General features: G+C 45.1%; 1 protein-coding gene across 5 annotated transcripts in view; it reads right to left on the minus strand.

Moving 5' to 3' along the window:
- Positions 1–24,784, minus strand: part of FBXL4 (F-box and leucine rich repeat protein 4) — a 152,486-nt gene that overhangs the window by 90,827 nt on the left and 36,875 nt on the right. For all 5 annotated transcript variants that reach the window (XM_090037134.1, XM_090037137.1, XM_090037136.1 and 2 more), the window contains one exon: positions 20,327–20,678. In XM_090037134.1, coding sequence (XP_089893260.1) covers positions 20,327–20,678 — 352 coding nt within the window. The remainder of the gene's footprint in view (positions 1–20,326; positions 20,679–24,784) is intronic.

Raw genomic sequence — 24,784 nt, forward strand, 5'->3', positions numbered from 1 at the left:
AATCTAATGAAGAGTGATGTTATGTGTTGTGTTGTACTGTGCTATGCTGAGTTCAGGGCAATTCCCAGACTGCAGCTAAACTAAATATCTACTTTTGTAAACTAATCTCATACCACACAGAATTTATTTCAAACAATCGCTACTATCAAACATTCCTAAAGAATTACAGCAGCTGCCATTATTGTTTCATATTCCTTTTTCTAAATCAGTCTATTAACAGCAAAATTAAAAAGAATGGAAGACTCTTTAAAACTCTATACAAGATTTGCCCAGAAGGAAAAAGCAATATAAAAAAACATAGCTGTCACAATACCAGAGTTGCTTTCTTAAAACATGGCAAACCAAAGATAATGAAAAATAGAAATAAACTCTTTTGCAAGAATAATAAGTCCATAACATTTAACAGTGTAAGACTGGACTAGCACATGCTAGAATGAAAACCTGAATACTCAAAAGTTTAAATTGCTTCTAAAGCTTGGAGGCCTCTGGAATGGCTTGGATAGGACTGATCCTGCCTCAGGGAGGGGGTTGGACTAGGTAACCTCTAGAGCAGGTGTAGGCAATGTTTTTGGCTGGAGTGCAGGAAAAAAGGCAAAGTCTACCTTATAAGGTGCCAGAGTGCCGGCCTGCCAGAAAACCAACATCAGGGTGGAGGGTTCATGGCAGGATGCACTTCATATTAATATAGTTAACAATCATAAATGAATTGAAAAAAGAGAGAAAAGTGGGGAGAAAAAAGGGCAGAGAAAAGGGCAAAGAAAAAGAAGAGAAAAGGAAAGGAAGCCAAAGTTCACCTTAGTTCCCCCACAGCCACCCCTCCAGCACTGCCTGGGCTGCCACTGCCTGCCCCTTCCAGCACCACCCAGGTTGCCACCACCCGCCCCAAGCAGCTGAGCCCATGCAGCTCCTGCCTGCAGCACAGGCCCCTCTCAGACTCCTCCACTGGGAAGAGGCTGGTGCCGCCCCAGCAGTCAGCCCAGGCTCTGGGTAGCTGCCACCAGCCATGGAGCTTGGCCACCTGCTGAGAGCAACCTGGACCCCACAACTATCAGCAGCTGCCCAGGTGGGTGGTAGTGTAATGAGCAAAATGGCCTTGCATGCGAGCTCTGGCACACATGCCAGAGGTTGCCAATCCCTACTCTAGAGGTTCCTTTCAATCCTACTTTTCTGACTCTCTGCTCCTCATACCAGGAACTCTGGTATGAGAAGCAGGAAAGAAGTAGCTGGTACCTGCTCATTCCTGCTCTTTGTAGTCTATGGGGCAGATGGAAGTGGCTGTCCCCTGGACCTTTGCCAAACTGGGGTGACCCCAGTTTCCAGAAGGCATATGAGCCTCTTCCACAGCTCCACTGCTCCTGGTCCCCAGAAGGAGTTAAGCTCAGGGAAAGTGTACAGACATTTAATCTCCCAGGAGAAGTTCTCCCTGGAGTGATTTCTGTATCATTGTTGTTGGGTTATTTTTTTCCCCCAGAGTGACCATTTTTGCTCCACAAAAAAAGGTTTGAAAACCTGCACTTTACTGATTTCTACCAGGAGAAAAGTGATTCTTCCAGTAGAAACTAAATACCTATACAGGCCTAAGGCTAAGATATATAGGGTATTAAGTTAGGTAATGGAGGTAGGCTATTTTTCCCTGCAGCTGTTATAGGTAGGGATCTACTCAATTTGTGATTTCATGCTTTTCATGGGAACCATGAAAAAAGGTGGTTCCTATGATCACCATGAAAACTGGCATTCCCCAAGATGTTGCATGGAACTGCTGGAGAAAATAAAATATTGCCTCTCCAGCAGGAACCAACAACTACTATGGCCCAACCTTGCAGCCCACTGGGGCGGGTTGTGGGGGGAAAGGAGAATCGCTAGCACACAGAGGAGCAGCCAAGATGGTGGCCACCCCCTCTTCCCTCTGCTACTGATTGGCCAAGAGGGCTGCCTTTTGTGCAACCTCTCCCCTCTCCAGCAAGCAGCAGCAAGAGGTAGGGCCACATGAAGGGCAGCCTTCTCTGCCAATTAACAGCAAGGGGTGGGACTTCAAGAAAGACAGCACTCTCAGCCAACCAACAGGGCGGGGGGGGGGGGGGAGCAGGAAGGCACGCTTCAAAAAGACTGCAAAAATATTACTGGCTCCCATGAGCAACCTTTGATTTTTACTTTGCCTTTGCACTTTAAGTAGACCCCTAGGTTATAGATACCAGAAGGCAGAACACGTCCTGGGTGAAAAAGCTGAACTTCCAGCCTGCTGACAGCTCGTCTGCTGCACCTCTGGGAGCCCTGCTTAAGTAGACATCCATACTCTGGAGGTCACCAATCAAGTCCCGGTGCTGACTCCCTGGGAACTCAGCCTGTCCATAGCGGAGGCACTGATACAGTGCATCAACCAGCATGGAAAATATCTGCCAGTGGAGTCATGTAAAATGAGACACAAATATGCCTCAGCAAGCACGTAAGCAAACTGCAGTTAAAGGTTGCTTGCCTAAAAACCAAATGGGAGCACAGACCTTAATCAGAAGGATGCAACATAAATAAACATCCAGGATGCAGAAAACTAGTTAGTTTGAAAGAACTGCAGTGGCAACATGGGAGTAAGAATCAACACAGAAGAGACTGGCTTACTGGGCACCTCACACAGCAGCCAGTACTCAACTTTTCTCCCATTGCTTCTAACTGGTAAACTCAAAAACTGTTATGCAGGCCTGGAACCCAGAAGAAAGGTGCAGACCCCCAGCGGTTGGGAAGGTGAAGCCAGATGACCCTCAGCCCAGGAAGACTGCAGAGCAAAAGACGAAGGATGGCAGCGACTCATGACTCCTTTTTTGGGGAAAATAAAGAGAGATTCATCTGCCAACCTCATTTACCATGACAGGAAATATGCTGTTTGCCTGGAGACCAAATCCAAGACATTATGGAAAGGCTGAAAGGGCTCATCAGGTTCTCTGACTGTTAAACCACACTGTTCCTCCATATGTGCATTTATGATATTGCCAAGTACGATCCTGACCACATCAGTTGGATCCACAAGACTCTGGGAGCATGGGTGAAGGAGCCAGAAGCACAGATAATGTTCTCATCAACATTCCAAACTATGGGGAGAGGACCAGGCATGGACAGACATATTTTGGAGATGAATGCACGGCTTCACAGAAGCTGTCAAGAGAAGAGCTTCAGCTCCCTCATGCATGGGACAGTGTTCTGAGAACAAAGAACAGTGGGAAGAAATGGGGTCCATCTAATGAAGACAGAGAAGAGAATCTTTGGACATGACCTGCTAGGAAGGTTTAACATTAGATGTGAATTGGATGGTAATAAGCCCATAAGCAAGTCAACATTATTAAACAAAAAAAATATTAAAAACATTATTAAACTACTTATTCATGAAGCTTTGGGGAGATGGGAAACTGTACTAGGGCCACAAGTGAGAAAGGAGTGAAAAAATGAGGCAACTAGCTGAGGTATCTATACATAAATGTTAGGCATACCGGGAATAAAACAAGAAAACTTTTAAGTCTTATTACACAACCAAAGGTATGACATAATTAACACCACATATGACTAGCAGTACAAATCACAGGACTGCAATACTGATATAGAAGGGTATAGATTTTGTTGTGCTTGCCAGCCAAGCACCTCCACTTCCCTCTCCCTCCGTCACTCCCTTTTTTGGGAGCCTTTTAACTTCTTTTGTGCCAGCTAATTATTCTCATCAGCCAGCCCAGTCCTCCAAGGCAGGTCGCCAATCACGTTTTACTTCCCACAGCTCGGATATACACTCTGCAGGTCCACAGCCTACTCCAACCTGATTTGTGAAGCCTGCTACAAGCCCCTACACTACAAGCCCACAGCCTGCTATAGCTAAATTAGTAAGAGTGGTGCCAGCAAACTGAGGGAAGTGAGTATTCCCCTCTATTCAGCACTGATGAGGCCATATGTGGAATACTGTGTCCAGTTTTGGGCCCCCCCACTACAGAAAGGATGTGGACAAATTGGAGAGAGCCCAGCAGAGGACAACAAAAATGGTTAGAGGGCTGGGCAACATGACATATTAGAAGAGGATGGACAAGATGATCTCCTGACGTCCCTTCCAACCCTAGTTTTTTATGATTTTAAGTTCAAGGAAGGTTTGTTAAAGGTCCTTGGCTGAAGAAAAAAGGGGAAAAGAATAGGGGTGATGTTACAGTAACAGTCTCTATAGGTCACTTAACCATGAAGAGGATCTAAATGAAGCATTGTGAGCAGCTATGAGAAGACTGAAAGTATGAGATCTGGTATTTATGGAGGACGTTGTCTCATATAACAGATCCCTATTAGTAAAGATATACAGCAGAACAAAGTCAATCAATCACATTCTTGAATATGTTGGGGAAAACCTTTATTTCAAAAGTGAAGAAAACTACTAGTAAGATGCTGTTTTAGACTTGGTTTGACTAATAAGGAGGAGATGGTTGAGAATCTAAGGGTGGAAGGTAGGTTTGGGGAAAAGCAATCAGAAAATAACTGTTCATTATTCTGAAGAAAGGAAGGCATGAGCGCAACAACAAAAATAATGAACTTCAGAAAAATAGACTTCATCAAAAATGAGTGAAACTGTATAGGCAAGGTCTGTTGGGAAGAAAATCTGCGAGCTAAAAATGCAAAATTGCTTGCAATTATGGACTGAGACTATATTAACTGCACAGTAGCTAACTATTCTGATGCAAAGAAAAGATAGGCTGTATACTAAGAGACACATGGGATCACATCAAGAGCTCTTCAATAACTTGAAAAATCAAAAAGAATAATTTAAGTAATGGAAACAAGGGCATATAACTAAGGACAGGTATGAAAGAAGAGCACAAGTATGTAGAAATGAAAACAGAGAATCTAAAATGAGTTTTAATTAGCAAAGGACACAGGCAACCAAAGAAGATTCTATAAATATATCAGATGTAAGAGGGAAACAAAGGGAAGGCTAGGTACACTATTAAATAGGAAAGGACAGCAAATAATGGATGATGCAGAGGAAGCTGAAGTACTCAATGCCGCCTTTGCTTCAGTCTTGAAAATTAAATTGTGACCAGATACTTGAGATTAATTTTAACAAAGGCATAGGAGTGCAGGCCAATGTGTGGAAAAAAACAGGTCAAAGATTATTTTAAATAAGATAATGGTGTATGAGTTGAGGGACCTAACAAAATTTATTCTAGACTGCTTAAGCCACTAACTAAAATAACATATGAACTATTAGCAATTATCTTTTGGAATTCCTTGGGGGCAAGGAAAGTCAAGAGGACTAAAAAGGAAAATTTACTTTTTTTTTTAAATGGGAAAAAGGAGGACCTGAGGAATTATAAATCAGTCAACTTAACCTCAATCCCTGGAAAGATACTAAAACAAATCATTAAACAATCAAACTGCAGGTACCTAAAAATCATAAAGTGATAAATAACAACCAACATGGATTTGCCAAGAACATCAGATGACAAACTAATCTAAATTTCCTTCTTTGACAGGGTAAAGGGCTTAATGGATATGGGGGAAGGACAAAATGCAATATACCTTGATTTCAGTAAGGCTTTTCAACCTGTCCCACGTGACACACTCATAAGCAAGCAAAGGAAGTATAGCTTAGATGCAATTGCCATCAGGTGGCTGCACAACTGGTTGAGAAATTGCTCTTAAAAAGAAATAATTAATAGTTCACTGTCAAGCTAGGAGATCACCCACAGTGGAGTCTGCCAGAGATGCATCTTGGTCCCAGTTCTAACTCAATATTTTTACTAGTGACTTGAATGATAGAATAAAAAATACACACTTATAAAATCAGAAGATGACACCAATGATGACTGGGGAGGAAAGCACATTGGAGCACAGGATCAGAATTTAAAACAACATTGAGAGATTAGAGGGATAGTCTGAAGTCAAGAACATGAAATTCAAAAGGACAAATGCAAAATGCTAGAGTTAAAAGTAAAAACATCAAATGCACAGATAAAAAACAGAGAATTAACTAATGAGGCAACAACATGCAGAAAATTATCTGGATGTTATAAAGAGAGCCAAACTAAATGCGAGTCAACATTGACATGCTCTTGCAAAAATGATAAGCACTGTTCCGGGTGCCTGTAGCAGGTTGCAAACCTGCATGTAAGTAAGCATAAGAGTTGTCAACCCTCAGAAGCTGCCATCCAGCTGCAGGCAAGCAAGGTGGTTTTAAGCCTGCTCAAGATGACAGGCTAGCTTTTATGGATAACTGGCTAGCCACCTGAAGAAAAAAGGGTCCCAGGTGGGAAGCTGTGAGCAGAGAAAGGAAAGAGTGGAAGTGGGTAAGCTGATGGACAAAGTACACAGTTGTCTCTTTCCCAGGGTCCACAGAAAAAGACCAGATGTTTGGTTTGTGGGTTAAAAGGTTTGTGGGTTATCAGAGAGAAAAGCTGCAAGGCTGAAACCTGCAGCCTAAGGCAGACTACTATCTCTAGGTCGGAGGACTGAAGGGAAACCAGAGGATGGTTTACATGTTAATTGCTTGCTTACTGTGAAGAGAAGATGGGTTTGTTTGCGTGAATGTGAAAAGCCTGTTTATGTTATATGGAGACAAAGCTGCTGAGCTATATAAAGGGACTGGTTTTAATGAGAAAGGGGCTCCTGCATCCGTCTCAGGGGGTGCATGCATAAGCGTACCTTACTGCAGAGTAGACTAATTAGCCCCACAGTAAAACGTCACTGTCTACATGGGTGCTGGTGTTAGGGCAACTAAACTAATTCCCTTGTAAGACAGTATGGTTGGGGACAGTATTATCTTAGGGCAGAGTAAATTAATGTGCTGAAATGCATGTGTAGATGCTAACAGTGGGCATAAATGGCACCTAGTCAGCCCAGCCATCCAGGGGCCTGCTCCATCCGGGCTCAAATTGGTGCCGTCTCAGGCACACGTGTAGATAGTGTGCCTAGGAACAATTTAGTCCAGCTCAAACTGTTCAGGAGTTATTGCTTCACATTAATTGTACGTGTAGGTAAACATCTGCTAGGGATGACCTAGGTGTATTCAAACCAGCATAAACACAGGAGGTTGGACTACATGAACCCCCCTTCCAGTTCTAGAATTTTATCACGTGTGTTTTCCATTTTGTCATCATAGCACACATTCTCTCGGTGTGGTAACTCACTTTTTTTGCCATTAACTTGAAAACGTGTATAATAAAATTAGAGAAAAGTAGACAGCTTGCTTTTCCCCTGTCAAACAAAGAATGTTTATATAAACTGAGGAATAATTTTCCATGACAACTAATTTTCAGCTCTTCATTGTACGGAACGTGTCTTTACTAATACTGTATCCACTGTAGTCTGCCTATTTACGGTAGAGGTATATCAACATATTGGTTGCATATTGGATCAGCACCGATAAAAGGAAAGTTAACATTATTGGCTATTGCAGGAGTAGGCAACCCCTTGCATGGGTGCCAGAGTGTGGCACACAAAGGCATTTGCTTGGCACGCACACTTCAGAGCAGATGGTGGAGAAGGGGCTGGGGGCAGGACTGTGCTGATGTTTTTGGCTGGTGTAGCCAATAACATCACTGATAAATGCCGCAAGTAGGAGCGCAGTTGCCATGCACTCAGCCAGGAACGCAGCTTGGAGAGCAGTGTCCTGCCAGTAAGTCTGTGGGGAGGAAAAGGCATAGGGGAGGGAAGGAGCATGTAGGGGGCAGACTGAGGCCCCGACAGGCAAGGAGCAAGTGGGGCTGGGGCTGGGGCTGGGGCAGGCACTGCCCAGCCAGGTTAGCAAATGGGACCCTGGGGCCAGAAGCAGGATGAAGTCACAGGCGGCTCACCACGGGGCATTGAGGGTGGGGAAGGGGCAGCTTTCCACCACTGTGTGCACCCCTGGCGCGGGAGACGGGCTGCCCGCTACAGGCTTGGACCTAGGGACAGCATCAGCCTCTTCACAGTTGGAGGGCTGGGCCAGGGCTGGGATCTGAGCTGGCAGGAGCAGGGCCGGTTCAGCTGTGTGGGGTAGGCAGAGGCACTGGGAGGGTGGCCATGGGAGGGCTACGGGGAATTCTGGGGTGACTATAGTCCCCCAAACCCTCCCCCTAGCACAGCCCCTCCCCCTGCTTGGGGCTCTTCACTCTGCTGCCTTTCTCTAAGAAGTCTCCTGCTGCAGGGGGCAAACAGCCAGTGCAGGGCTACCAAGGGAAAGTCAGCAGAGCAGTGTCCTGAGCAGGAACAGTGCTGGGGGGGAGGGGCTCAGGTGTCTATAGCAACCCCAAAATTCCCCATAGCCCCCCCCACATCGCCACCCCTCCCAGAGCTGCCAGCACTGCCACCCACCCTCACCAGCTCTGAGCCCAGGCCCAACCCAGTCCCCCCACCAGGAATAGGCTGGTGCAGTTCCTGGTCCCAAGACTGCACCAGGCAGCCCACTCTCACTCCATGAACACATCTGGTGGGGGCCCATGCCCCCCATGCCTCCCCTGGGAGTGTACACAACAGCGGAGAGCCACTTACCCCTCCCCGCACCCCCTGACAAGCTTCCCATGGCTCCATCCCACTCCCTGCCCCGGGGACACATTCACTGCCCTGGCTAAGCAGCATCTGCCCCTGGCCCTGCCCCAGCCCACATCCTATTCCCTCCCTCACCATGGGGGCCTCGATCTGCCCTGCCCCCACATCCTTTCCCTCCTCCATGCCCCTTCTCCCCACAGACTTTCCAGCAGGATGCTGCTTTCCAAGCTGCCCGGCTGCATTCTTGTAAATTGGCTATCAGATTAGTATCAGACAACAGGTCTGGTTAATAAACAGCTATTGATATTGGTCAAGAAAGTCTTTATCAGTGTACCTATAATTTACAGCATATATGTTCAACAACAGCCAGACATGCCAGTTTGGTAATCCATCATCTGTATTTTTTTTTGTACTTTTTCAGGATTTTTTTCAAGTTCCCTAATTTGAGTCCCTCAGATCTGAAATGTGAAAATGTGGTGGTATATACTATCTCCTTACTCAGAAAAAAATAAAGCTTCTCTGGCTAGACAGAACTAAGTTTTAATTTCCCTCACTATAGAAGCTAAAGCACAGAACCTAGAATAGTAAGAGGAGGACTTCATCAACAGCCCAAGTAAAGGAAGAAGAAAGCACAAACTCCTAGAAGTGCACTTAGGACCCTAATGAACACGACAGGAAACGGGAAGCAATATTTTCCAGCTATCCCCCACCTTTACAGCAAATGGGTTTTTTTTAAAGGAACAGACAGTCCTTAATACCAAGTGGCTAAAAGCTGTGTCAGCCAAATGTATATGTATCCAACAGCGCTCAGCAAATGTGTGGAAAGAGTGCCAAGTTACAGAATTCATCTACAGATGCCTTTTCTTCACCCAGCTTGCAGAGATCACTCAGGCTTTGATCCCAACTGGGCAAGAAACTTTCATCGTTCTATTTTTCTTTATGCTTCCAGGATGCAGGCTTTCATCCATTCAGCAAAACCATATCATACAGCTTTTGGGCCTTCCCTGGAGTTGAAGAACAGAACCAGCAAAAAGTGCAATGCGGAGACCTCTCTAAAAGGCTCTGCATATGCCAGGAACTGTAGAATCAAACAAGGAGAGAAGACATCCTTTTCATGTGCCAGATCCTATTCTGAGAGCCTAGCAAGCTAAGAGGATTGTGTTCAGTATGCTGGTTACTAGGTTAAGGAAATCTTGTGTCATTCCACTGACACTGTAAAAGAGCTAACAAGACATCAGTGAATCCTCTTCTCCCAAGTATGAGAGACAAGCATAACATTTTAATAATTATCTGAATGCCAACATACTGTTCATCTGGAAAGATATAAGGAGGATACTGCTATAAAAGAATATGTAACACTTTAAAAGAAAAATCTGTCTGGCTACCATTTCAATTTTTACAGCTCCAGGTACTTCAGGGACATAGCAGATTCTATATTCATGTCTGTTCCCTTGGGGCACAATACAACCACCGAATCTCCTTTCAGTGGTGAAATCTACTTGTCCGACAAACCCTAAAACTGCTTGTAAAGCTTGCAGGCAGCTTTAGAGAAAACTGGCTTGGTACCCAGGGATAAGCAAGATGTTTCTAATATCTTTTGGACTCAAGCATGCAGAAGGAGAGCCTTCTTGCGATTTTTTCACTCCCAGGGACAGAGATAAGCATCTGGTGCATTTTGTTGAGCCTCAGACTACGTAGCACAGAAAATATGCCCAATCAGGTGTCCCCAGCTCTTCTCAGACACTTTCAGGCAACCCTGACCTTGGCCTTAGGAGGATTAGACAGAAAAAGCAAATCTGATCAAGGATGACTCTGTCCCTGAAACTTAGGATGCAGCACAAAATGATTCACTAGAGACTGAACAGGGAGACTATCTGAAGAATTCCTGGATTGGTGCATTTATGCTTTTAATACAACTTCAGGATAGCAGACCAGAAGAGAAGGGTCTACATACTAGAAAAGCCTCGTGCCTGTTACCAGTGATACCATGCTTCATTTTGGGAAAGTCTGTACACTCCAACCGGTGAACACACTTTTCTTACGTTATGGAAAAGTGGGCTGAAATCTGATGATACACTGCTAAACCCCACTTCAGCCTTCACCAAGGCCCTTTCAAATACCTTTCTGGAGTGTAAGGCTGATTATTATTTAGCAAATGCAAATCTACGGAGCCAAGCAATAGCCTCCTCGTTAACTGATTTCAAAGTTTTTAATCTGCCTCTTCATTTGAAGAGGGGAAACTCCTCAATAATTTGCAACATTGTTGGTGTCTCTCCACAAGAGCACAATGGGTTAGCACAGAGACCGCAGCAGTGGAAGATGGCTGCACTGGGGGCTTGGCCTGTCCTGAATGTGTTTAGCAGGAACTAATCTTGCCATTTTAATTCAAAGCCAGCTAGTTGATGAGTGGGGTTTGTCACAAGGAACTTATTTGTGTTTTTGTGCATTTCCCATTCCTTGATCCAAAGGGTATCTGCAAACAGGACCTGATCTAGGACATTGCTCCATACAGGGAGTTGCGAGGAAAGGTGGGCCTTGGGTAGATTAAGCAGATTGTTGTAAAGTTGTAGGTGAGATGCAGCGCAAATAGTTTCAACCAGCTTTTGAGTCATCATCAATCGAGGGATGTGTGGGGGAGTGATATTTGCAAAGACAGAAAGCCAGGGGAGGGGAGTTGAACGGAGGGTTCCATTTATGATATGCATGGCTGCATTCAGCTGGGTGTCAACAAGAAGTGTGTGATGACCTTTGCCAAACAGGTGCATAGTACTCTGCTACTGAGTATGATAGGGCAAGAGCTGAGATCTGCAGTGTTGTGGCTATAGCTCCCCATGTTGATCCAGCAAGCTTGGCTAGCAGGTTATTTCAGGATTTGACCTTGGCTGCTGTTTTCTGGAAGGTCAGGGTTCACGTAAGACTCATGAACTCACTGCAAAAGCTGCTGCACAAAACTGCTGCAAGCACATCAAGGATCAGAGGAATCTCTGCCCTTGTTTCAAGCTGAGGAAAGGGGCAAAAGAAATGTCTGGGGAACACTTGTGGGACTGGAATCGAGCTCGGATATCTGGAAGGACTGGCTCAAATAATGAGAATATACACAGTCCCATTACATAGGAATAAAATATAGGGGACAAACTCTCTCAAATTAGGGCATTAACCAACCATTATTAGCACTATAAGCAATTCATTAGGTATATTACCTCTACTACTTAGTTTGAGGCTCCACAAGATACACCAGATGCCAAAGCTTAGTTTTATCCCGAGGGTGAAAAATCACAAGAAATCACTAGGAACAACTTGTTCATTCCTTGATACTAATTATCCCATAAATTGTCCATTAAAAATATGTTATCAGCTTTCTCAGAACCAGCTCAGGGACAAGATCTCAAAGAAGATGCACAAGTCTGACCCAGTTCAATTCCTTACATTCACCACAGAAGGGAAAAATGTTATGGGTTACTTAATACCAGTCTTGCACATCTGGTCAAAGTAGTAGAAAAAGTAGAAAAAGATCAGGGTGTAACAGACCCAGTAACACAAATATTTTTCTAGTACTTGGATATTCTGCCTGTATTTAGGGAATCTTTAGATGAAAACAAGAAAACAGAGTTGCTCCGTTGTACCTGACAGACCACACAAAAGCATTCATAGCATCCGAAGTGGTAAAAATAGATAAAAAAGGGAAGCAGTATACAAGAAATAGAAAAATGGTGATAGAAGATACACGAGACAGGAACTCAAAGGAACTATTTAAGTGGATTAAATTTTTTTCCTACATAATGATAATTCTTAAAAACCCACATAAATATGCAGTTAAAGATGAGAACATGAAAATTATCCAGTTAACTCATATGCTGCAGATCAATGTACCGCATTACTCGAATGTAAGACAATTTTCCCCCAGTCAACTTTGGGGAAAAAGCCCCTCATCTTACATTTGCATACAAGGAAACCGCATTAAATACACTGTCTATCTTGGGACTATTACAAAAAGCAGCATGTGCTCAGTAATGAAAACAAGGGTGATACCATGGTGGGTGTCTGCTATAGACCACCAGACCAGGAGAATGAGGCTTTTTCAGTCAGCAAGTGGAAGTTTCCTTGGCTCATGAGGGACTTTGACATCTCCTGGGAGGGCAATACAGCCATGCACAGGCAACCCAGGAACGTTTTGGAGGGTGTTGGGGACAACTTTTTGGTGCAAGTGTTGGAGAAGTCAACTAAAGGCCATGACTTTTTTGACCCGCTGCTCACATACAGGGAAGATTAGGTGGGGAAGGTAGAAGTGGATGGCAATTTGGGCGTGAGATGACTGAGTTCAGGTTCCTGAGGAAAGGAAGGAAGGAGAAGAGGACCCCGGATTTCAAAAAAGGAGACTTTGACTCCCTCAGGAAACTGAAGGGCAGGGCAGGATCCCATGGGAGGCCAGTCTGAGAGGCAAAGGAATCCAGGACAGCTGGCTGTATTCTGAAGAAACCTTACTGAGGGCACAGGAACAAAGCATCCCGATGCTCAGGAAGACTAGCAAGTAGGGCAGAAGACCAGCTTGGCTTAGCAGACAACTGTTCAGCAAGCGAAAACTCAAAAAGGAAGCTTACAAGTAGAAACTTGGACAAATGACTATGGAGGAATAGAAGATCATTGTCTGGGCATGCAAAGATGAAATCAGGAAAGCAACTGGATGGCAGTGGCAGCAACTGGAGTTGCAGCTAGCAAAGGATGTGAAAGGTAAGAAGAAGGGTTTCTCGATGTGTCAGCAACAAGAGGAAGATCAGGGAAAGTATGGGTCCCTTACTGAATAGGAGAGGTAACCTAGTGACAGACAATGCAGAAAAGGCTGAAGTATTCAATGCCTTTTGTACCTCACACTTCACAGACACAGTCAACTCCCAGACTACTGCACTGAGCAACACAGTTTGATGAGAACGTGAGCAGTCAACAGTGATGAAAGAACAGGTTGGGGACTACTCAGAAAAGCTGGACATGTACAAGTCCATAGGACTGGACATGATGCACCCAAGATACTGAGTTGATTAATGTGACAGCAGAGCCACTAGCCGTCATCTTTGAGAACTGGAGGTTACAGTGGACAATTAGCTAAAAATGAGCTAACAGTGTGCTCTTGTTGAGAAGAAGGCTAACAGCATACTGGACTGCATTATTAGGAGTTGTAGTCGGTAGACTAAGGAAAGTAATTATTCCCCTCTACTCAGCACTGGTAACACTATATCTGGAGTACTGTGTCCAGTTTTGGGCCCCCCACTACAGAAGAAAAGATATGGATGAATTGGAGAGTCCAGCAGCCAACAACAAAAATGGTTAGAGGCTGGGGGAACATGATGTATGAGGAGAGGCTGAGGGAAACGGGCTTATTTAGTCCAAAGAGAAGACTGAGGAAGGATTTGATAACAGCCTTCAATTCTCTGAAGGGTGGTTACAGAGAGAATGGGGCTAGACTGTTCTCAGTGGTGGCAGATAACAGGGCACGGAGCAGTGGTCTCAAGTTGCAGCAAGGGAAGTTTGTTAGCTATCAAGAATGCCAATGGGAATCTATCACAAAGATAGGTTATTGCAAGGGTCAGCAACCCCCAGCATGTGTGCATGACACGAGGCCATTTTGCTCAGCATGCCACCACCAGCCCCAGGTCTGGGTAGCTGCTGCCAGCTACAGAGCCCAGGCTGCTGCCAGCAGGCAGCTGGGAGGCTGCAAGCAGCCCGGGCTCCATGACTGGCAGCAGCTACCCGGAGCTGGGGCTGGCCACAGCTGGGAGGCTGCAACAGCTGTGCCTGGCTCCAGCATCAGCTCTGTGCTGGTGCGTGCACGTGTACCTCAGACCAGACTGTGGGGAAGGGGCCTGACGCAGCGCAACCACAGTCACTCCCCCACTCCCAGCACAGATATAATGAGTGGGCTCCAGAGCCTGGCACAGCTGTTTGTAGCCAGGCCAGGCTGCAAATAGCTGCGCTGGGCTCTACACCTCCAGCATCAACTCCATGCTACAAGGTTTTGAAAAGCTTGGTCATTCCAGAGATCCAGATCTGGCCCCTCCAGAGATCCAGGAAGTGCTGGGAACTATATCTGAGGTGATCTGTCCTCTGGGCATCGTCTTTAGAAGGAACAAGCTTCCCTCCTCTGCACCTGAGCTCTTAGAGATGCTGGGCAGAGCCATGTGGCTGCTGCTCAGGAACAATGCAGCCTGGGGCTGTTCCAGTCTCCTACTGGGACCTCAGACCAGCAGCCCCAGCTATGTCACTTCCATCCTCCAGGGCCATGGGCAAGTCCCCCGTTTTTCTGTGCCTCTGTGCATTGCAGCTTAGAGTGAGGATGAGACTTGCTCCTTGGGGCCAGGGCCTAGGGCAGGGGTCAAGCCCCAGGAGCCCTTGAGGAGGATCTGGCTTACTGCCTCGGTCCTTTCAGGGTACGAGAACGGACTTCCCCAGCTCCAGCCCAGCTCTCCCCTCCCCTGCTGCACTGGCCTGACCCCAGAGCAGTGCCCTGGGCCCAGTGGGGTGTTATAAATAGCCAGCACTGTCAGTTCAGAGCCAGTCTGATTTGCTTTCCTGGGGGAAAACACTCCTTGATGCCCTCCCTACAACCGCTGCCTTGGCAACAGGGTGGAGGGACTGTGGTGGAAATGTACCATCATGTGCTCTCCCAGCCTCTCTGGGGATAACAGTTTAGATATCCTGAATGGTCCTGCCAGCTTAGGGCCTTAGGTGTGTGGAGTGGGTGGGTGGTCAGACCGATGGGCAGGCTCTAGGCTGGGGCCTTGGCCAGCTGCACTGCAGCCTTGGGGCTGGCTCCCTGGGGAAGCCCAGGGGTTCTGGGCACTGTTGGGTCAGACTTTGTCCAGTGGCCCAGCAGCCTGGATCTGTATGCCCACGCATCTGGGGAGGGTGTGTGGGTGTTCTCCTCTCTTTTCTTTCTCCCTCTCCTCTTCCTCTTATTTCTCTTTTTTTCCCCTCTCACTCTCCCACTGCAACATGCTTAACAAAAGGAACGCACAACAACAAGGGCAGCATTAATGATTATTACATATACTAATATGCAGTGCATCCTGTTATGTACCACCCCTCCCACCCCCCACTCCCCCACCACTTTGGTTTTCTGGAATGCAGCACTCCAGCATCTTCCAAGGTAGACATTGTGTTTTTTTTCCCCACACTCTGGCCAAAAAAGGTTGCCTACCCCTGGGTTACTGAAACCTAAAACATATGGTAGTGCCATTGAGCAGTCCCCCTCAGTGCCAACTCCTTTTCAAGTCCTAGTGAACCACTACATTACATGCATTTTGACTTCCTCCATACCCTCACAGCTGAGCTGCACCTTTCTTTCCCATTTCCAGTGACTCCAGTTTCTTCACCAGCTTTAAATGTCTGGCAGATACCACCAAACAGGGCTTCGGTTTACCCAAATGCCTCTGTTACCCCCTCTTCTCAGCCTGTCACATGATTAACGTGGCCCCACCCTCAGAATGTGAAGCCACACCAGGTTGCCCTATGCCTCATCTTCATAGAAGTTTTTGGAGGATCCCAGGACTGATGACAAAAACAGCCAGTTCCTGTCATGACTGAGGGGGGCGGGGGACGGGGGGAGCAATTAGGACATTAATCCTTTGTGGGGGGTATCCAGAGTGCACACACAAACTGAGCAGTTGCGAGCTGTGGGGTCACCATATCTTGAAATGCTGTTGACTCTATTGGGGCCCAGCCCAATGAACTACATGAGAAGGCCTTTCAGCTTTGGACTAATATTATACATAGTTTGGTCATGCAGTGTTTACTGTAGAATGGGTTTGTACTGTGTTTTGAGCTGCCAAGTGAACCACAAGGGCAGGCGGGTATAGATATATATAAAGAGAGACAGACAGACAGACAGTAAAATCCCTGTTATCCAGCTTTTGAATAACCAGAACACTATTAACTGGAATTTCCGGCCAGCTGGCCAGATGCAGAGGAAGCTCCCAAATGGTGGCCACCACCGCCACCCACCACCCTGTGCTGCAGACACTGCACTTGTGGCCACCACAACTCCCCCCTTCCCCCCGGCCCCACTCCATGTCCAGCTGAAAACTGGTAACTGGCATTTTTAGATACCTGGCACCCCCCATTCCCCACTCACGCCAGATAACAGGGATTTTACTGTGTATAGAAATAAATATTTTGGGGAAAAAAAGGTTTTCACTCTAAGTAGGTTCTAAAGTGCCTCTTAATAGTGTGTTTATGGAGTACCTGTGCTAAAACTTGAAGCAGTTTCCAAAAAACTTGCATTATCTCTGGGTGAATTCAGTTTATGGGTACAATATGCAAGTTGCTACAGCTATCAAGGTCAGTTTTTTCAACTTTGTTCTGCGCTTCCACATGCACAGGGAGAGCAGGGTCTGACCGTAAGGAGGGAGGGGGAGGGAGCTGCAAGGAATCCAAGGGCAAAGGAGCTGACCACCCAGACTTATTTTCCCTGTTGTAGCAGTGGGAGGTTGACAAATTCAAGACAAACTTCCAATAATTAGAGACTATATCTGGAAAATGATAACCAATTTATATATTTGCCATATATAGAATCTAATTATTGAAGGTGGATCATCTTATATACAAGTAAAGATGGTATTAGTCCTTCCTAAATCAGACTTTTAACAGCCTTTAAACAGGTTTTACCAGCCTCAGAAGTATTTTCTTTACATTATAAAACAAAAAACAAAGCAAACCAAAACAAAATTTTTAAAAAAGTAATGAAAGCCAAGATTTTCTAGAACTGTCAGCATTCCAGAGTATAGACAGAACAATTAAAATGTCAGAAATATCATGAAGTTGTGCCTGCATCTTATGTGTGTAAGATACCAGTATCAACAATATTACATATAACTAAACTATGATATATGCCTTGTGATAATTCAAGAATGTTTTATTATATTGACTAATATATATTTTAACGTAGGCAGTAAGGAAAACCTATAAAAAGATTTTAAAAAAGAGTTGAAAGGATAACTTAAGTAAAACCCTTTGTGTCCTTCTTCACTGAACTCTTTTTTTTCCTTCTTGTTTTTCTACAAGGAGTATCAACACAATTGTTCTTCCCAGATAAAGCCATAATGCAGCAATACCCAATGTGGCCAGCTACTGAGGCACTCAACCATGGCCCTCAAGGATGACTGTTAAGAAGAGAACTGGTATTTGAGCTATACCATGAACTTTAAAACAAAGTTTAAAGTTTAAATAGCTCCAGCCGTAGCTCCAGGTGATGCTAAGAGACCCCCCACTCTACATCATTTCCTGTTTTGCTCCAGGAACACTTCCCAAGCAAATTCAGATCACTCTGAGCAGCAGTAGCTGCTGCTCACGATTTGCAAGGAAAGAAGCAATTTTGCCTTCTCTGCCAGACTAAAAGGATCCAAAACTAGAAACCTGATCAGCTTACATAAGTACAGGAGAAAGCCAAGCAAAGACTGCCTCCTTTTCACCACTCAGCCACTGACATCTGCGGAGGAAGGGAAGGTTGGAGGGGAAGACTGAGACCTTCAACTGCTTATGCATCCCTGGTTCTCTTCAATGCTGCTGGCTGGCCAGGGCAGCTTGGTGATGGCTGCAATCTGTATAACTGGCTGTGGTCCCTAAAGAAACTATTACAACCAAGCAGCATATACACCAGCAGCATTCCATTCCCAAACTACCCTCTTTATCCTGAGGGGGAACAATTACATTAATGCTGAAACTCTGGATACTCTATGGAAACAGGGATTTCTTCAAAACAAATCAAAACATATCATCCTATTTCAGCAATCTGCATACTATTTTCTCTCTTTCACACAAGTTCTCTCTTTTTCAAAATTAAAGGAACAGAAAGCCACAGCACCATCATCTGGACTCGATGATCTCCCGAGGTCCCTTCCAGCCCTAATGTCTATGAAAAGTCTATGAAAATCTATATTATTGGACAGCAGATGAAAAATTCAAGTATCGTAAGTGAGAATGGTAATAGCTGGGATAAAATATGTGCTCATGATCAGGGGTAGATCAGAAAAGTGGAAGAGGTGGGAGTTAGTAGTGCAGTCACAGCCCCCTTTGATTTCTGCTCCACTCAGAGCTAAAACCAACTGCCCACAGGGACAGCTGCATTTTGGGGGGGGGGCAACAGAGTCAACTGACTTAATGGCTCATTATTATCTACTTGATTTCTGTCCTTCACTCCACAGGTGTTAGCAGCCCATGATCTTCCACTATTCAAGCTATCCTTTCTTATACCATTTTCCTGGTAAGATTTCTCTGACCATTCATTAGGGTGTCAAATAAAGGTGAGCCACTACCTAAGAACTGTACTGGGTGGCTCTGTTCATAGTGTATTCAAGGTTACAAGTCAGAGACTGGAAAGGAGGGGAAGCAGCAGGCTCAGCTGTAGAGGCGAGGTAAAAAGATAAGTTAGTGCATGGACCCTTCCCTGGGTTATTCATTGCAGCACACAGCGGGGGCCGTGGGAGGCTGAATCAGCAGCAAAACCAGGGCAGCATAAAGCCAAGGAAGGGTGGATCTGGAGAGGCTAGTTTCCTTGGGTAACGGTGTTTCAAATGACTGAAGCAAGTCCTCCCCTGAACCCAACTGTTTGTTTCTGTATGCTGAGGGTGGAAACCAGTGGAAGCCAGGTATGGGCACGCTGTGGAGAAGGGGAGTGGTAGGAAGAAGAGATTTGCCTCGTGCCCGCACCTGTCCCATAGCTGGCAACTGTGAGGAGTGGGGAGAACTGTTTGGGAGAGGTTCTGATGGAGAAAGGACTCCTGGTGGCAATGAGGGGCTACATAGCATGGCATGGGCAACAAGAGGCTTTTGCAGAAGAGGGAGCCTGTGGGGTGAGGAAGAACTGAGATGTTATGAGGGTGTGGGGGCAAATGAGGTTTGAAGCTGAAGGTATGGAAGGTGCTATGGGGCTGAAACTGTCTGAAGAGGTTGGAAACAAGAGGGACTGTAGGTGAAGGGGACACAGGATTTTAGGAACTGCAGTGAAGTTTGGATGCTTAGGAGGTACAGGATGGGGCTCACTGGGGCATGAGGGGAATGAGTCTGTGCAAGATGTAGTGTGTTCATGGGACAATGAGAGGGCAGGGTAGGACTCAGAGGGGTGTAAAGGGAATGGGGGAGTCTGATGAGGCTTGGAGCACAATGGGGATGGCTATGTATGGGGAAATTATGTGGGATAACAGGGACAGAGTAAAGCCAGGGGCATTTGAGGTGGCAACGCATATAGGGCAGGGAAGGGCACCTTGGGGACAGTGGAATCTCTGGAGGACAAGTATGAGGGTGCACAGAGCAATTCTGTCCATGGCCAGGCTGCAGGTTTAACAGCTGTACTCCCTGGCAACAAGTACCTGCCCCATCCTGGAGTTGCCAGCCCTGCACCAACAGACACAAACAACTCAGTTATACTTGTTTTTGCCTAAATCTTAAACAGAATAACAGAGACCTAGGCTCTTAGCATAGTATTAATACTTGCAGTTTCTTTTTAAGTGGAGAAAAATATCATTGTTATGGGATGATGCATCATACTACTAGCAACCCCTTTTCAAAATCCTAGATCCACCCATGCTTATAGTATAAGGTATTGAGAAATAACTGTACAATGCTTATGCAAATACCTGCACATTGGCTAGCTAACAGCCATCAGCCAAAGCATACAGATCAACATATTATGACTCCTAAGAAATAACCATAACATAATTATGTAAACTAGACACCTACAACCAGAGGACAAGAACTGCATAACTGGAAAATAACAACAGCCTTGCATCAGTAACTGTGCAGCATCTCTGCAGTCCAGGTACTTGAGACGATTCTATTTCAGTATAAGCATTTTTTACCTTACCTCATAAGGCAGTTTATCAAAATATCCATTTGTTGGCCATTCCTTGAGGGCAGCAACACTGAACTGTTTATTAAGACTTTCCATTCCACCACCATCTTTTTCTTCATCTTCATCTTCATCCTCATCAATATCATTCATATCAATCATTGTAGTCTTCAGTGAAAGCACAGGTCTCTCTTTCACACCATGTAGCACTACTGCATCTAATTCAGTGTAATAGTCCAAAAGGGAGCTATTTACTTCCAGCCGAATTAAGTTGGTAGGAAAGTTGATCTGTTTGATGCAAGGTGTGAACTGACGAGCCTGAGGACCATTCACCTTGGTAGGCGCCTCTGACCAAAGGACTTCCCACCTAGAAAAGATGTTTCATACACAACACAGCAATTACTACAAAAAGATGAACAGCTAATGTAGGTTCTGAACTTTATAGACAAGGTGCTTCCTATTATGTCAGAAGTACAAGTATTAAACAGGTTAGGCACATGGCTCACAGGTCAGTTTAGACCACTTTTATTTTTCCCAAATTTTGATAAATATCTGGAAAATAAAAAAATATTAAACAGGCTCACATAGAGGTTATGTATTAGCATATATTTTTCTCTGAGTTACAAACTGATGAACAGGAAGCATGTCCATGAGTGCACACATGTTCTTTTACTGACATGCAGTTCAAGTTCTTTTTTTTTTTTTTTTTTTTTTACAATTTACTCAAACTGTAGCAAAAGGATAGTAAGCCAACATTGTGAACACTACAGATTCACACAAATATGCTACTTAGAGAAAGGAGGGTCACACAAAGAATCATGCAAGTATTTAATCAAGATGCCTCTCTCATCTCTCCCCAGCCACTTTTGAAAAAAAGTGCATGTCCAATATGGTAGTTCAAAGTCATTAAAATAGAAACTGGTCTTAAAAGAATTTTTATTTGCTTTACAGTCAAGAAAAAATTCACTGTGCCTACCTCATTAGTTCAGTGTTATGGGTAGGAAAATAAGAAAAATGAAAGCTTTAAGGTATGTATCAAAAGAAACTCTGTCAATTTGAGAATTTACAAATGCCTCCTTTATTTTTTCTTTCTGGAAAAACATGTTTTGAAAGCTTTCATCCTCCCTTGCTAGAGCATGAACACAATGAAAGGAGGACTACGGCATGCAAAGAACTCCCATACATACATCCTCCTCCACTAAAAAGCTGTGACTTCTACAGCATGCTACTCGTGGAGTAAACTGAAAGTAATGAGAAGTACTATCACCACCACTTCACAGAATCATAGAAAATTAGAGTTGGAAGGGACTTCAGAATGTCAGGCAGGTCTTGCCTTACCAACCTCATCTCCTTCTGTGACCAGGTAACTCGCCACCTGAACACAAGAAAGCAGGTTGACATTGTATACCTTGACTTCCAAAAGACCTTTGATCTAGTATCCCAGGATGTCCTCATGAGAAAAATTGGAGGATTGTGGGCTTAACCCCGAGACAGTCAAATGAGTAAGAAACTGTCTGCAGGACAGGACGCAGAGAATCATAGTGAACAGATCTGTCATCCTGGCGAGAAGTGGGCAACAGTGTCCCGCAGGGGTCGGTGCTTGGTCCACTACTTTTCAACATCTTTATTAACTATTTGGATGAGGGGATGAAGAGCTCACTGGCCAAGTTTGTAGCTGACACCACGTTATGGCAAAGTGTGGTCACTCTTGAATACAGGCTATAGATAGATACAGGTGGACCTAGACAGGCTAGCAAGTTGGGCGGATCAGAATCAGATGAAGTTCACCATTGAGAAATGTAAAGTGCTCCACCTCGGGACAAGCAACCCAACATACCTACAGGCTTGGCAGCACCAAACTGACTAACACCACAAATTAAAGGGACCTGGGGGTAATAATAGACAGCAGTATGAATATGAGCTGGCAGTGCAATGCTGTAGCCAGTAGGCCAAATAATACTCTGGCATGCATCAATCGATGTATCTCCAGCAAAATCAAGGAAGTGATTCTTCCACTGTACTTAGCAGTGGTGAGACCACAGCTGGAGTACTGTGTCCAGTTCTGGGCACCACACTTTAAACAAGGACATGGATAAGTTTGAGAGAATCCAAAGAAGAGCCACCCGTATGATCAGAATCTTACATGGAAAGTCATACAAGGAAAGGCTGAGGGATTTGGGACTCTTCAGCCTGAAGAAAAAAAAGGCTGAGAAGGGACCTGGTAGCAGCTTACACCTACACCAGGGGAGTACATCAAGGGCTCAGTGAGCAACTGTTCACCACGGCACACAAGGGGAAAACTAGGAGTAATAGCCACAAATTCCTGAAAGACCAATTCAGGCTCAACATTAGGAAAAACTTCTTCACAGTCATGGTGTCCAGACTGTGGAATAAGCTCCCTCCAGAGGTGGTACAATCACCTACCCTGGAAGCCTTCAAGAGGAGACTAGACAGTCACCTTGCTGGGATCACCTGACCCCCAGTTATCTTCCCTGCTTGGTGCAGGAGGCTGGACGCGATGATCTTCCAAGGTCCCTTCCAGCCTTACAATCTAATAATCTATGAATCTAGTCCAACCCCCTGCTCAAAGTAAGACCATCCCAACTAGATCATTCCAGTGGACTCTCCACTGGACTCTCTCCAACTTGTCCACATCCTTTCTATAGAGTGAGGGACACAAAGCTGAACACACTACTCCAGATGTGGCGTCACCAATGCAGAATAGAGTTGAATAATTACTTCCCTTATCTACTGGCAACACTCCTGCTAATGCAGCACAATATGCTGTTAGCCTGCCTGGCAACAAGGGCAAACTACTGACTCATATCCAGCGTATTTTCCATGTAACCCCCAAGTCCTTTTCAGCAGAACTGCTGCTTAGCCAGTCAGTCCCCAGGCTGTAGCAGTACATGCAACTGTTTCATCCAAAATGCAGGACCTTGCTCTTGCCCTTGTTGAACCTTATAAGATTTCTTTTAGCTTAATCCTCCAACCTGTCTAGGACACTCTGAATCCAAGCCCTACCCTCCAGTGTATCATCCCAGCTTGATGTCATCTACAAACTTGCTTTGGGTGCACTCCATCCCATATTCCAGACTGTTAATGAAGATTTTGAACAAAACTGGCCTCAGGACCAACTCCTGGGGTACTCCGCTTGATACCAGCTACCACCTAGACACTGAGCCATTGATTACTACCCGTTGAGCCCGACAATCCAGCCAGCTTTCTATCCACCTTACACTCATTCTAACCCATTCTTCCTCAGCTTGCTTGCAAGAATGCTGTAGGACAAGGTATCAGAAGTCTTGCTGAAGTCAAAGTATATCAAGCTCACTGCTTTCCCCACATCTACAGAGCCAGTTGTCTCATCACAGAATCCAGTCAGTTTAGTCATGACTTGCCCTTGGTGAATCCATGCTGACTGTTCTTAATCACCTTCTTCTCCTCCAAGTGCTTAGAAATGGATTCTGTGAGGACCTGGCTCCATGAGTTTTCCTGAGATTAAGGTGAGGCTGGCCAGTCTGTAGTTCCCTGGATTCTCCTTCTTCCCTTTCTTAAAGATGGGCACTATATTTGTCCTTTTCAAATTGTCTGGGACCTCCATCAGTCACATGAGTTTTCAAAGATATGAACAGTGGCTCTCCAGTCTCATCAGCTAACTCTTTCAGAACCCTTGGATGCATCCCATCCAGACCCATGTCCAGCTTTTCTAAATAGTCCCCTACCTGTTCTTTCACCACTGAGGACTGCTAGCCTCCTCCTCAAACTTTGCTGCCTGGTGCAGTAGTGTGGGAGCTGATCTTGCCTGTGAAAATGGAAGTCAAAAAAGGCATTGAGTACTTTAGCCTTTTCCTCATCATCTGTCACTATGTTGCCTCCCCCATTCAGTAAGGGACCCACACTTTCCACAACCTCTCTCTTGTGGTTAACATACTTCATGTTCCTTGCTAGCTAAAACTCCAATTGCGCTTTGGCCTTCACAACTTCATCGCTGCATACCCAAGTTGCCTAAATGCTTCCTTGCGGAAAGGTCTAGGAATGGAAACTGTTCTGCTCTTTACATGTATTCTGTTATCATGAACCCATGAACAGATTTTACACACTCTGCGGTCACTAATGTCCATCTTCTTTTGGCTTCTTCTGCTTTGCTGGTCCAGTAAATTGATGGCAGGAAAAGAAATCTCTAGAATAACTGATGCTGTTTCCTGTGATATTTCTCTGAATGAGGAGAACACTACAGAGACACTTTCAGCAGTTTTACCTTCTTCCCATCTTCCAATCTCTTGATCCCAGGTTCAAAACCCACTCAACTATGAACAGATAAGCTGTTGCCTTCACACTGACCTCAGAAACCTGACACTGCCTCTCTGGTAACGGAGCTCCTTCTCTGGTGAAAGCTGTTAGTATTCTAGATCCATAACAAATATCACTTGTACTGAGTACTACTACTAAGTAGTATTGTACAAATCAAAA

The sequence above is a fragment of the Crocodylus siamensis genome, chromosome 1 (assembly GCF_052110815.1).
Source record: "Crocodylus siamensis isolate JL-2025a chromosome 1, ASM5211081v1, whole genome shotgun sequence".
In the NCBI taxonomy this organism is placed as follows: Eukaryota; Metazoa; Chordata; order Crocodylia; family Crocodylidae; genus Crocodylus; species Crocodylus siamensis.